Source organism: Elephantulus edwardii, unplaced genomic scaffold (assembly GCF_000299155.1).
Source record: "Elephantulus edwardii isolate Elephantulus edwardi_28Jun2011 unplaced genomic scaffold, EleEdw1.0 scaffold00058, whole genome shotgun sequence".
Lineage (NCBI taxonomy): Eukaryota > Metazoa > Chordata > Mammalia > Macroscelidea > Macroscelididae > Elephantulus > Elephantulus edwardii.
The window spans coordinates 17,320,412-17,333,326 of NW_006399808.1; the positions used below are offsets into that span (position 1 = coordinate 17,320,412).

At 41.5% G+C, this 12,915-nt stretch overlaps 1 protein-coding gene across 1 annotated transcript in view; it reads left to right on the forward strand.

Moving 5' to 3' along the window:
- The first annotated feature begins 2,479 nt into the window (after positions 1-2,479).
- The window catches only part of HSPA4L (heat shock 70kDa protein 4-like), a 72,195-nt gene continuing 61,759 nt past the window's right edge, over positions 2,480-12,915 (forward strand). The window contains exon 1 of the mRNA XM_006887554.1: positions 2,480-2,836. Coding sequence (XP_006887616.1) covers positions 2,730-2,836 — 107 coding nt within the window. The 5' untranslated portion in view covers positions 2,480-2,729. The remainder of the gene's footprint in view (positions 2,837-12,915) is intronic.

The following is a 12,915-nucleotide window of genomic DNA, read 5'->3' on the forward strand; positions in this document are numbered from 1 at the left end:
TGAGATGGATTGATTCGGTAACTGGGGTAATCGGGATGGGTGTGTCAGAGGCAGTGTGGTTGGCGCAGGATAGAGCAGGGTTTAGGGCTGTTGTGCATAGGGTCCCTATGAGTCAAAAATGACTCGACGGCACGTAACAACAACAGCAAGTCTTTAGATTGACATCTAGGAATACAACCTGAACTAGCAGGTAAATTAAAAAATACCATTTTAAGGACCTTTTGATGACCCAAGCCCTATACCTATGCTTACATTATCTTATTTATCTTAAAAGCAACTCAGTAGTTTTCTTAATTTTTAACCTGAGCTTTGAAGGGCTAAGTACCAGGATCACACAGCTTGTAAATTAGGAGAGTTTAGGACTACAGCCCAAGTCTGTGTTACACATCTCCACACAAGCCCCACCATCACCCCCTATCCTGCCCCCCCCTACCAAAAGCCTATAATATTTTTAACCAGTAAGTACTTTCATTTCAATAATTGTGAGGAGTGGGAGGATGATACTTCGCTTCTGACCTCAGCTATTTCCTTTTACTTTGATACTGTGTTTTTATCATCACAGAAATTATACACCATCAAGCCAAAAGTGTAACTGACCCTAGGAGAGTTTAAAGAAAATTCTATCATAAATTTAGAATCTTAGTGGTGGGCCCAAAGGTTGATGGCCAAAGAAGAAACAAAGAAGTTAGAAGCTTTGAGTGGCCCAGTGGGGACAGGCAAGCTGGGGCCAGAGTTCTGTTGGGGCCACAATACCCAATACTCTGCTCACGCACAGCCTGCTGGGATATAAAGCCTTGCGGGGAGTGGGGTTGGAGGCTCCTGAGACACCAGCCTTGACCTGTGGATACCATCTCTGGCCTCTGTCTCTGTTGTGTTGATAAATGTGGCGAGACCAAGTGGCTACACATCATACTTTCCCCAGAATTGCCCTTGAAAATGGATTTCGTGTTCTTCATAGTAACAGTAGTAGGAACTATAGCCACATTTGCTAGTGCTGCTCTAACAGCACTGTTAATAGTAAAAAGCCTACACTCTTTAAAGAAATGGACATCTGGGAACCAGGAGGACACTGAAAAATCTGGTAAAAAACCCACATCTATTCTCAAGACGGCAACAAATAAAGAACAAGAAACGCAACTGGAGACACACAAAGAACTAGGCATGAAGAATGGAGACACCCAAACTTGGTAAGTTTAACTACAACTTGATTAAATTTTCATCAGTCTTCATCAAATTAAGAAGGAAAGCGGGCCGAATAATACCAGGCTCCTTTTCTCCCAGGCCGGAGAGCAGTGTCTGGAGCCAAAGCTAAAGAAAAAAAAAAAAAAAAAACCTCAAGCAAACAAAACATACTGTCCTCCATTGACAGAAAAATCTAAAGCTGATTTCTGTAAAAATGGATTTCAGAGGCAAGAAAGAGACTACATTATTCAGAGCGGTGTGAAGGAAGATAACATTAATGTCAATGTATTTCTGTTTCTTGACATTAATTTCACTTTAGATATTTCAAGCCCTGCAAGTGTGTGTGTACATACACTTATAAAACATACACTTTCAAAGCTTTAGAAGAAGGTGTGTACTTTTTATATCCTTCTGGCCAAGTGGCAATAAAACTGTGCTGCAATTCCAATGGCAAGCGGTTCTAATCCCACCAGTTGCTCCCATGTGATTAATTGCTTCTGAAAACCCGCCAAGAGTCAGCTATGGGTCGGTTACGGATTGATGGTACACAAAAACAAAACATATGGTCATATATACTTTAATAGCGAGATCCTACGATTCTTAGAACTGACTCACATAAGAGATTGAAGCTTGTAAAGCGATAAGGACTCCTGGGGGGGGTGGTGGTAGGGCCCCCTGGGGGACAATGGGCTCCACCTCACAGAGCCAGGCACGACAAGGGTCTAGGCTGCGCGCACAGATTGCAGGGCACAGGGCGCTGTTCGCACAAGGGCCCCCCTCGGGGCAGCGAGGACGGTGGGTGGGTGCACGGGCAGCAGGCTGGTCCGTCAGAGGGAAAGATGAGAGGTAGCGGCGCCAAGTCAGGGGCTTCAATGCTGTGCGCCCGACTTTGGACAAGCCTCAGCAGTGTCCTGTCGTCGCGGGAGGCATGCCTCTAGTTGCTAAAACAAAAAAAGGGTGTTTCAAAACACATTAGGAAACCCGCTTGGCCAGGCGGCCGCCTCTCACCTAACCCAGCCGCAGTGCGCCCAGCGGCCGCGCGATGGCGAGCGAGCCAATCCCACCTCCCTTCCTCTCTCCCCTTCGCTGCTCCGCCTTCGCCTCCCTCCCACTCTCTGGCTGGCCTAGCTGCCTCCATTTTCCAGATCTTTCTCGAACCCGCGGCTCTTCGGGCAGCCGTTGTCCGAGTGCTGACGGAAGCTGCCGAAACCGAAGCCAGGAACAGTTTCGGGCCGGGAGCGGGACCTCGCGCACCTCCCCGGTGGCTGAGTGCGCAGGCGCAGATCCCAGTAACTGGCGGTTAGAGGCCGCCGAACTGCGGTGGCGAGAGACCGAGGCGGTAGGACTGGCGGAGGCTGCGCCGCGGGCTGAGTCTACCCCCTCCCCGCTTCCCTGACGCCCTGCCCTACATTTTCTGCGTAGCGACTTCGCGTCAGCCCTCTTTTGCTTCTCGTAGGCGTCGCAATCCGAGAAGCAACAGACCAAAAGAGGACGCGGTCCCGGCATCGGAGGCTTCAGCAGCAGCACCCAGCACATCGGGCGGCAGGATGTCTGTGGTTGGCATTGACCTCGGCTTTCTCAACTGCTACATCGCTGTAGCGAGGAGTGGCGGCATCGAGACCATCGCCAATGAGTACAGCGACAGATGCACCCCGTAAGTGTCCCTTCTGGTTTTAACACGGATCCTAAGAAATGTCTTCTCCCGACCCCGCGATCTTTCCCGCTAGCCGGCTTCCTGTGCTGCGCTCCCGGCCAGAAGATGACAGGTGCAGCCCCCTAACTGCAGTCTCTGGGGGCCGCAGGTGACGGGGCCTGGGTGGGAGTGGGACTGGTTGGCCTGGCAAAGCAGCTTTCCCTTCAAGGGCAAGGGACTTAACTGTGATGAGAGTTTGCGCATCTCTCCCTCGGTCCCGATAGCACCCCCGGCGCCGCAGTCGCCGTGCCCCAACTTGTGCACTGCCGCAGAGGGGTCTGTAAGGAACTGCCTCCTTGTCCGGAACGTTAGGGAAAGATCGCGGCGGCCCGGGCTTGCGTCGATCGTTCTTCATTCATTTCCCCCGTCCTCTTTACCCCCATGCGTCTGTGTCACAGCTTTCACTCAGAAAAGTGAGAAGTGGAAAGTTAACGTCAGAAGACGAGTTGCAGGGTCACCTGCCCCCCCCCCAAAAAAAGCCATTTGAGGGGGTGGGGAGTGTGGGGGTTAAAACAGGGTTTTACCCCAGTGCCCTTGAGAATTCCAGGTAATCAGACCGGTTTGGGGAGGCTTAGGCTAATGCTGCTTTCTGGTTAACAGAGAATCGGGGATGGAAGACTTTGGTTTTACGTATTGGTTATAAACTAAAGGAAAGCCATCGGAATAGGGGGAGGGGAGGAAAGCGTATTTCTTGAAACTGAATTGTTAGTCGAGAAGAGAGCCCTGCATATTAACGTGACTGTGGTGTGGGTCTATTATGAACACTTGATGAAAGACTTGGAAGAGGTGGCATTAGGTCATGGAAATATGTTCCCACATGTTCCATTGTTTTCTGGCCTGGGAAGTTTGTTGACCAAGAATAAAATTAAGCAAAACTGAAGTATATTAAAAAACAACAACAACAACAAAAAAACCCTGACTTCTTATTTTAGCATCTTGTTAACCAGTAAATATTTATTTGACCCTTCAGAATGGCCCGAAAATACAGTGCTTTATTTAAATGAAACAGATTGCCCTTAAAAGTGTAAATTCCTACAATTTTACATATAATTTAAATTCTGGTTTGCCAGGTTGTCTTTCTCTTTCAAAATACGATAAAGTGGGTGTTAAAGAGTAGCTTACATGAAGCAGTCAGTGCTTTGATTTCTTTCAGGGGAATGTTCTAGATTTTATCCACCTTTTTCTTGGTGTACATATTCTGTTTCATAAGATTTTTAATATTTATATTAAATATGTGTTTATATCAGTATTTCACATGGTATCATTAGAAATCATGCTTCTCTCTTTTGCATCCTTTTCTGGGTTTTAAGCAAAATGAGAGGCAGAAACTGTAATTTGAACATAAAAATTCATCTTTATGAGCCTAAAAGAGCATATCTAAACCATAACAAATGCATATTTCTCCCAAAGAACCAGCAAATTTCAGGCTCCTTTTTCAGCAGAATAAGGGTTAATAGGGAGGCTTCCGGGACTTAATAACATGGAGGGGAAGTGAAAGGTGGAGTGGACTTTATCCTAGTCATTGAAACCTTCTTAAAGATGAGAAACCAGGCGATAACAGAGATTCTGCTTTTCCACTAGGAAGTCTATGACTATTTAAAGAGCCTGCCTAGACTTAACAGCATTCCCCAAAAATTAGGCTGCTTATTTTTCTAGTCTTTGTACTATTTTTAGGTGCATAGGCTAATTCTACGTGACTGAGATTTAGTAAATTTCTGGTTTGGGTGTAAAAAAGCCGTTTTAATGTTTTGGTTTAATGAGTGCAGTCCAAACTAGAGAATTCCAACGAGAAAGATCATATCACTTTCCTTGCTAGGGCACCTCTGCTCTACTCCCTATTAATTACATGGTGCATAGAGCTGTGTATCATTTATCCTAGGAATGTATCTGTTAGTATAACAGAACTAATAATACTTCACAATAAAAAAAGCATCCTAGAGTCAGAAAAGACTGTTTTCTCACAATAAGTTAATCTCACTGTGTGCTCAAATTATTGTGAGAAAACAATCTTTTCTGACTTTAGGTTGCTTCTTTATTGTTATTTACTAAATACCTACATGTAGAAGGCATTGTAACTATTAGGTAATCTTTAGGTTTTCACATATATTCCAGTATTTAATAACATCATATAAACTAGTTTTTCCTCATGCCCCCCCATACAGGTTGCTGACATCAAGGTCATTTGACTGTTAACATCTAAGATGCAAATATATGCAACATAAGGAGACTCCATAGGATATGAAAATGTTCTATTTAATTGATTCTAGCTCCCACATTTTTTCACATTTCTTTCATTCTGTAAATACTGGCTTTTGTATACATTCCAGGACCCAGGTATAAACCAGGAAAAACCATTTAATAAAATAGAGAATTACTAAAGGTTTGTCATATAATCAAGGGCAAGTTTTAACACATCCTTCAAACTCATCATCTGTAAATTTGGGCTACTTATACTAACTTCGTGTCATTTCTAGATGTATGTATGTATGTATGTATGTATGTATGTATGTATGTGTTCAAAGGAAAGGGAGATTATACTATTTAGTAATCTCTATGTGAACATGTTTGTATACCATCAGTTTTATTTAATGATCGTATAATCTAAACCACATTTCTGTATCAGTTTTATTTAGTGTTTATCATTAATTTAATCCATCTTCTTTGGATATAATATTTTGTTCTTTAAAATAATGCTATGGTAACTATCTTTTTAACTAATTTTTTTTTCTCCACTTTAACAAATTCCTTCTTTCAAATTTAGGAGGCTTGAAGTCCAAATCTAACTCTAGGAAAAGACCTTCTCTCTTTTTCAGCTCTAGCAGGAGATCCTTGTCTCTCTCTCTCTCTCTCTCTCTTTTTTTTTTTTAATTAATTTTAATTAAAGTTTACAGAGATTTGGGGTTTCCAGTCATTCATAGTTGCACTTTTCTCCTTGTCTTTTTTTAACCTATATGTGTGTGATAGCATCAGTTTTTTTTCTTGCGTCTATGAGCTTTTTAGGGAAGAGGGACTGGGAGCCCAAAAAACATATTCCATTCCCAGCTCTCCTTTCTTGGTAGCAATGAGAGCTCTCTTGTAATGAATTTTTTTTCTTTTAATTCCTAGAGGTAGAATTACTGAATGTGCATATTTTTAAGACCTCAGACTTGTTTGTATTGTTAGGTAGAGATGTGAACATTAGAATTTCCACTCCAGGTTTAATTATATCAAGGTGATTAGTTTCAGGCATGGGAAAAGAAAACTGCAGCCAAGACTACTAATTCTGCATCAAGTTGTGGTCAGCTATAAATAGCATGTTGCTTGTGCTGATAATTGTGATTGCTATGTGCCAAGCATTGTGCTTGCACCATCATACTTACCACAACAGTTCTGTGAGCTAGGTAATACCAGCATGTTTTATTTATTCAAGAACGAGTAGTAATGAAGAGGATTCCATTTCTGGCCTCTCTGACGTCAAACCCTAGTATCTTGACACTATCCATTAGCATAAGTATGGGGTGTCCATGTTCGTTTAATAGGCATAATACAAAGAGACAAGTACCCTGACTGGAAAGTTTTTATTCAAGAAATTATCTTTGCTCCGCCATCAGTAAACTCAACTAATTTCAACCAGATTCTAAGAAATAATCTCTTGTTTTAAAGGTATTATTTTAATATGCTCTATTTTACCTTTTTAAAAGTTTCATCAGAAACACTTTTAATTCTAGCAGTATCTTACTTATGACAATAGAAGCGTTGCTTGCTTTTACATTTTGTTGTGATTTGGGTGGATTTGTACACAAATTTGATTTTCATCCAACCACTTAACTCTTTTATGACATTGATTTCAAGGAGGCCTAGTGTTAAGAAGCTGTGCTACAATCCAGAAGGCACACTTTTTAATTCACCAGTTGCTCCGTAGGAGAAGGGTGGGCAGTCTCCTTCCTTGTGATTTACTACCTCAGAAAACCCTCCAGAGGTCAGCTGTGTGTCACTTCCAACTCAGTGACACACAAGAACAACATTCTAATAGTATGTTCTCACTGCTTCCCTCTATTTTCCATTTTTATTTACTCTTTCCTAATCCTTCCTTTTGAGTTTTATTCTTGGTAAGATGCTCACTTTTAATTTTATAAGGTTAATTATTCTAAGGAGTGCATTCCTCCTCTGTGTTATTGCTTGGATGAAAATTGAGCCACAGGGCTCAATATGAAAATTAAGTTCCACACTTGAAGGATGTCTTAGAGTTCCACACATGTTACATGCCAGAAAGTCTGAACCAACTCATAGCTGATTCTCAAGTAGGTTTTCAGAGGCAATAAATTGTACAGGAGTATATTGCCCATCCTTCTCTCATGGAGTAGCTAGAGGATTCAAATCACCTGATATTTTTATAATTTTGAATTTTATTCCTAGTTTTAGTACAATTCTTTCTATTGTAATCTTTTTTAGAACAGACTGCAGTGTAAGAACCAGACGCCACCTGGTTCTTCTGTGTTCAGGGTAGGTGAGGCTAGTGTTCATATGGTCCATTAGACCTTTGGTCTAATAATTTCCTTATTTCTTTTATTCTCTTCACTTTCTTTGCACCAGACACAGAGAGACAAATAGATGCACCTTAAACTGTGGCTCACAAGCTGTTAGAACCCTAGTCACTACACACCAAAGTAGGAACTAGAACTCTATTTTTGTGGACTGTGTTATGCTAGTTAATGGTAACCATGATCCATAACCCTCAATCCGATTTCCTAATCCTTCAAGGTATTTGGTTATGATTCAGAGTTTGCACAGCTTCATATTGTTGTTGGTTGGTGTGCCATCAAGGCAGAATTAACCTTCCAGTAGGTTTTCACAGGCATAAATCACACAAGAAGAAACTACTCATCTTTGCCTCACACAGCAGCTAGTATATTCAAACGGAATGCCTTTGGGAATGCAGCGCAGCTTCTTACCACTAGGCAACCAGAACTCCCTTTTATGTGAACGCAACTCCTCATCTGCTAGGTGTAGTGGATAAGAAGTTGCACTGCCAACCCAAAGGCAGATGGATTGAATCCACCAGCTGCTCCAAGGGAGAAAGATGAGCAGTCACCTTGCATGAAGTTTATAGCTTCTGAAAACCCATTGGAGGATCAAATGAAATATTGATATAGAGATATATGTCTGTAACTACACGTAAGAAGCTGGACTCTGTGAAGAGGAATGTGGCAACAGGATTAGAGGACAATTTCTCAACAACCTGTATTAATGCAGATGACACAGTCTTGCTGACTGAAAGTGAGGAGGATATAAAACATTTGCTGCAGAAAAGTATAGTCTTTAATATGGATTACATCTCAACATCAAGAAATACTTGCACCATGGGACCAGCAGTTAACATTGTAATAGATGGAGAAATAATTGAAACTGTCAGTGATTTCATCGTGCTTAGATCAGCAGTCAACAACCTTGGTACCAGCAGTCAGAAACTCAAGAGACATACTGCATTGGGGAAGTCCATTGTCAGGGATCTTTCTAAAATGATGAAGAGCAATGATGACATTTTGAAGACTAAGATAACCCTGACTTGGGCCATGGTCTTCTCTGCTGTAGTGCATCAGAAAGCTTGACAGTGAATATCAATGACAGAAGAATTGATGCTTTTAAGTTCTGATGCTGGAAAAGAGTAGGGAATACCCTATTGACTGCCGAAAGAACCAACAGATATGTCCTGGAAAAGTGTGGCCAGAGTGTCCCTTGGATGCAAAGATGGCAACACTTCATTTTAAGGGAAGCTTTTCCTTAGAAAGGGGACATCATGCTTCAAAAGATGGTCAGTGAAGAAGAGGAAGATCCTGAACAGATGAGTTGACATAGTGATTACAGCACAGGTCTTAGGTGTGTCAGAGATGCACTCAATTCGATGGCATCTACCAACAACATGTGTGTGTGTGTCAGTGTGTTTATATACACATACACATAAGCATGTACATACAAAATATGTTCGTATGAATGAGGGATTGAGGATTATAAACCGATATTAATAGTAAATATTTCTTGCAAGTATGATTTAGTTTTGAATTTTTATGAAGATATTTTACATTGGAGAAAGATTGCCTTTTTAAAAAATTAAGATATGTTAAGTTTTTTTTATTAGTTATATTGCTGACTTTGTTATAAAAATTTTCTAGAATGAATCTGAATATCCCGTTTCTTTAGTTATATGGCTTCATTACATTGATTACTTTTTTATACACACTGGATGAATTTGAAATAGTAGAAAGTCTATTTATTCAATACTTTTCATAAATGTGATATATGCTCCTCAATGTAAAAAAATATAAATTATTTACTTTGTGAATTCAAACTCCAGAGATTATAACCATGATTATGCCTAGATCATTCATTCATCACTGCCATCCTGTTCCAGTTTGTAGTGAGCCTCTATCAGGTTTCAGAAGCTATAAATGCTACAGGTGGAGATGGCCCATTTCTCGCTCTAGGAGTTTCACTTGGGCCTCAGCAGCCAGATATGCACTGCCTTTGGGTACATAATGCAGCTCCCTACAGACTATGATGTCACAGTTCCTCTCTCTGTCTGGCTGGGTAGGACTTTTCATGGCGATGGCAATTTATGGAGAGACGTCTTTTAACATTTTCTGTCAAGTAGTCATTGTGCTTTATAAGTCAGTTTAATCTTCCATGTTTTACTTTGACTTCTTGTTGTTAGGTGCCGTCAAGTTGAATATGACCCATAGGGATCCTGTGAACAACAGATCTGAACCCTGGCTTATCCTGTGCCATCCTGATACTTCCTGAAACACTAGAATCCATTGCAGCAGTCACCAGGTCAAACCTCCTGGTTGAGCTTCTACCTCTCCTTCTGACTTTCAGAGTATCATGTTTCTCTCCATTGAATAGCCCTTCTTAGCAACCTGCCTGAAATATGTGAGGTGAAGCTTCATCATCTTTACCTCCAGAAAACACTCTTGACTGTACTTTCTCCAGGACATACTTGTTTGTTCTTTTGGCAATCTATGGGATATTCATTACTCTTCTCCAGAGCCACAGCTCAAAGGCATCAATTCCTTTTCTGATAACCGTATTCATTGGCTAGGTCTCAGATGTGATTGGAAAGACTAGCCTGAATCAAACACAACTTAGACTGACATTATTTTTGTTATGTGCCATCGAGTTGCCTGCAACTCATAGCGACTCTGTGTACAACAGCTCTGAACCCTGCCTTATCCTGAGCTAATATCACCTCTGACAGAATGAATCCTGCTTCTCTAATCACTAAGTCAATCCATCTCATCCTAGGTCTTCCTCTCCTGTGCTATTATTGCTCCACCCTTCCAAACATGATGCTTTTCTTGGAGAAAAGCTTTTCTCCAAGAATCTGTCCCTCCTTGCCACATGCCCAAAGTATATGAAACAGAGCCTCAAAATCCTTGGCTCCAAAGAGCAGCCTGGTTTTACCCTCTCCACAACTGACCTGTTTGTTCTTCTGACAGTCCATGGTATGTTCAGCACTCTTCTCTAGCACCACAACTCAGAGGCCTTGATTCTCCTTCTGTCGTCCTTAGACATTGTCCAGCTCTATGACACATGCAAGTAACTGTGAAGATCATGGCCTGTATTAGGTGCACCTTAATTTCCAGACAAACATTGTTGCTCTCAGTACTTTTAGAGAGGTCCCAATTTTCCCAATGCAATTAGTCTTTTTATTTTGATTGCTGATGCCAAGAGTGTTGATTGTGGAACCAAGCAAGCTAAAGTTGTTAACAGTCTCAGTCTGTTCTCTGTCATGAAGCTGCCAATTGGACCTGTATTCCAACCATTGTTTTCTTCATGTTGAGCTTCAATCCATATTGAAGACTACAGTATTTGACCTGCAGCAAATGCCTCATGCCCTCCTCAGTTTCCGCAAACAAGGTTGTGTTGTCACATAACTCAGGTTGTTGATAAGTCTTCCTCCAATCCTGATGGCCACGTTCCTCCTCATAAAGTCTACCCTCCTGAATGATATGTTCTGCATATAGATTGAAAAGGTATGGTGATAGGATGCATGCTTGATGCACATCATTCCCGATCTTAAACCATGCAGTATTTCCTTGCTCTGTTCTGACAACTGCCTCCTGGTTCAAGTATAGATTTCGCATGAGCAAAATTAAGTGTTCCGGGATTCTCATTCTTCTCAAGATTAGCCACAGTTTATTTTGATCCACACAGTCAAATGCCTTTGCATAGTCAATGAAACACAGATAGACATTCCTCTGGTACTCTCTACTTTCAGTCAAGATCCATTTAACATTGCTAATGATGTCTCTGGTGCCACAGACTCTTCTAAACCCAGCCTGCACATCTGGAAGTTCTCTGCTGATGTACTGTTCCAGTCATTTATTTATAATATTCAGCAGGATCTTGCTTGTGTATAATATTAGTGATATTGTTTGATACTGCAGACTTTCCCAGTGTAATACAATTTCCTGATCAATTCAATCTCCTGATCACTGGTCTCAAGAGGGTTGATTGTGGATCCAAGTAATATGAAGTTGTTGACTGTTTTAGTCTTTTCTCCATCTGTCATGATATATGTTGCTTTTGATCCGTTGGTAAAATTTTTTTTTTCTTAACATTGAGATGCAATCCATTTTGAAGGCTGCCTTCTTTGATCCTCTGCAACAAATGCTTTAAGTCCCCTGCGCTTTCAGCAAGCAAGGATGTGTTATCTGCATAATGCAGATTATTGATGTGTCATCTTCTAATCCTGACGCCACATTCTTCATAGAGTCTGGCGTCTCAAATAATTTGCTAAGCATACAGATTGAATTGGTGTAGAGAGATGATACAACCTTGACACACTCCCTTATTAATTTTAAGCCAAATAGTGATTCACACCACTGGGCCAATTAGCAGGTTCATGATGGATGGAGAAGAGGTTGAGATTATTGATAACTTCATTTTACTTGGTTCCACAATCAACACTCCTAGCACCAGCAGTCAGGAAATCAAGACTAATTTCATTAGAAATGTCAGCTGCCAGGGACCTCTCTAAAGTACTGAAGAGCAACAGTGTGAGTCTAGAAACCAGGATTCGCCTCATACAGGCCATGTTCTTTGCAGTTACTTGCAATGCATCTGAGAGCTGAACAGTACCTAAGGTTAATAGAAGGTGGTTCAATTTCAATGCCTTTGAGGTGTAGTGCTGGAGAAGAGTGTTGAACATACCGTAGTCTGTCAGGAGAACCAACAGATCAGTCCTAGAGAGGATAAAACCAGGCTGCTCCCTGGAGGCAAGGAATTTGAGGCTTCATCTCAAATACTTTGGGCACATGGCCAGGAGGGGACCAGTCTTTGGAGAGGGACATCATGTTTGGAAGGGGGAAGGGACAGCACAAGAGAGGAAGACCCTCGAGATAAATTGACTCAGTGACTGAGGAATGGGATAAGGTCTGTCAGAGATGAAGAAATTGGCTCAGGATAGGGTAGGTTTCAGAACTAATATATATATGGTCACTGAGTTGGAGGCGACTTGAATGCACATGATAACAAGTATTCCCTTGCTCTTTTTGTACAACTTTTTTCTTGGTCTAGGTCTAAGTTTTACATGAGCACAGTTAGGTGCTCTGGGATTGCCATTCTTCTCAGTGTTAGCCATTTATGTTAGCTTGTTATTCACACAGTCAAATGCCTTTGCACAGTCAATAAAGCATAAATAGACCTCTTTCTGGTATTCTTTACTTTTAGCCAGCATCCATTGGATGTCATCAGTGACATTCTGTTTTCACAGCCTTTTCTAAATCATGCTTGAACTACTGAAGGTTCCCTATCTATATACTGTTCTAACCATTTTTTTAAATTCTTCGTGTGTGTGTGTGTGTGTGTGTGTGTGTGTGTGTGTGTACCGTCAAATCGGATCTGACTGGTACAGGAGGAGATTGCCCCTCCTTCTCCAGGAGAGCATCTGGTGGATTTGAACTGTGTACCTCTAGGATTGCAGTGCAACTTCTTGCCACTAGACCACCAGGGCTCCCTAGTTCTAGCCATTTTTTAATGATCTTCAGCAGTATTTGCTTACA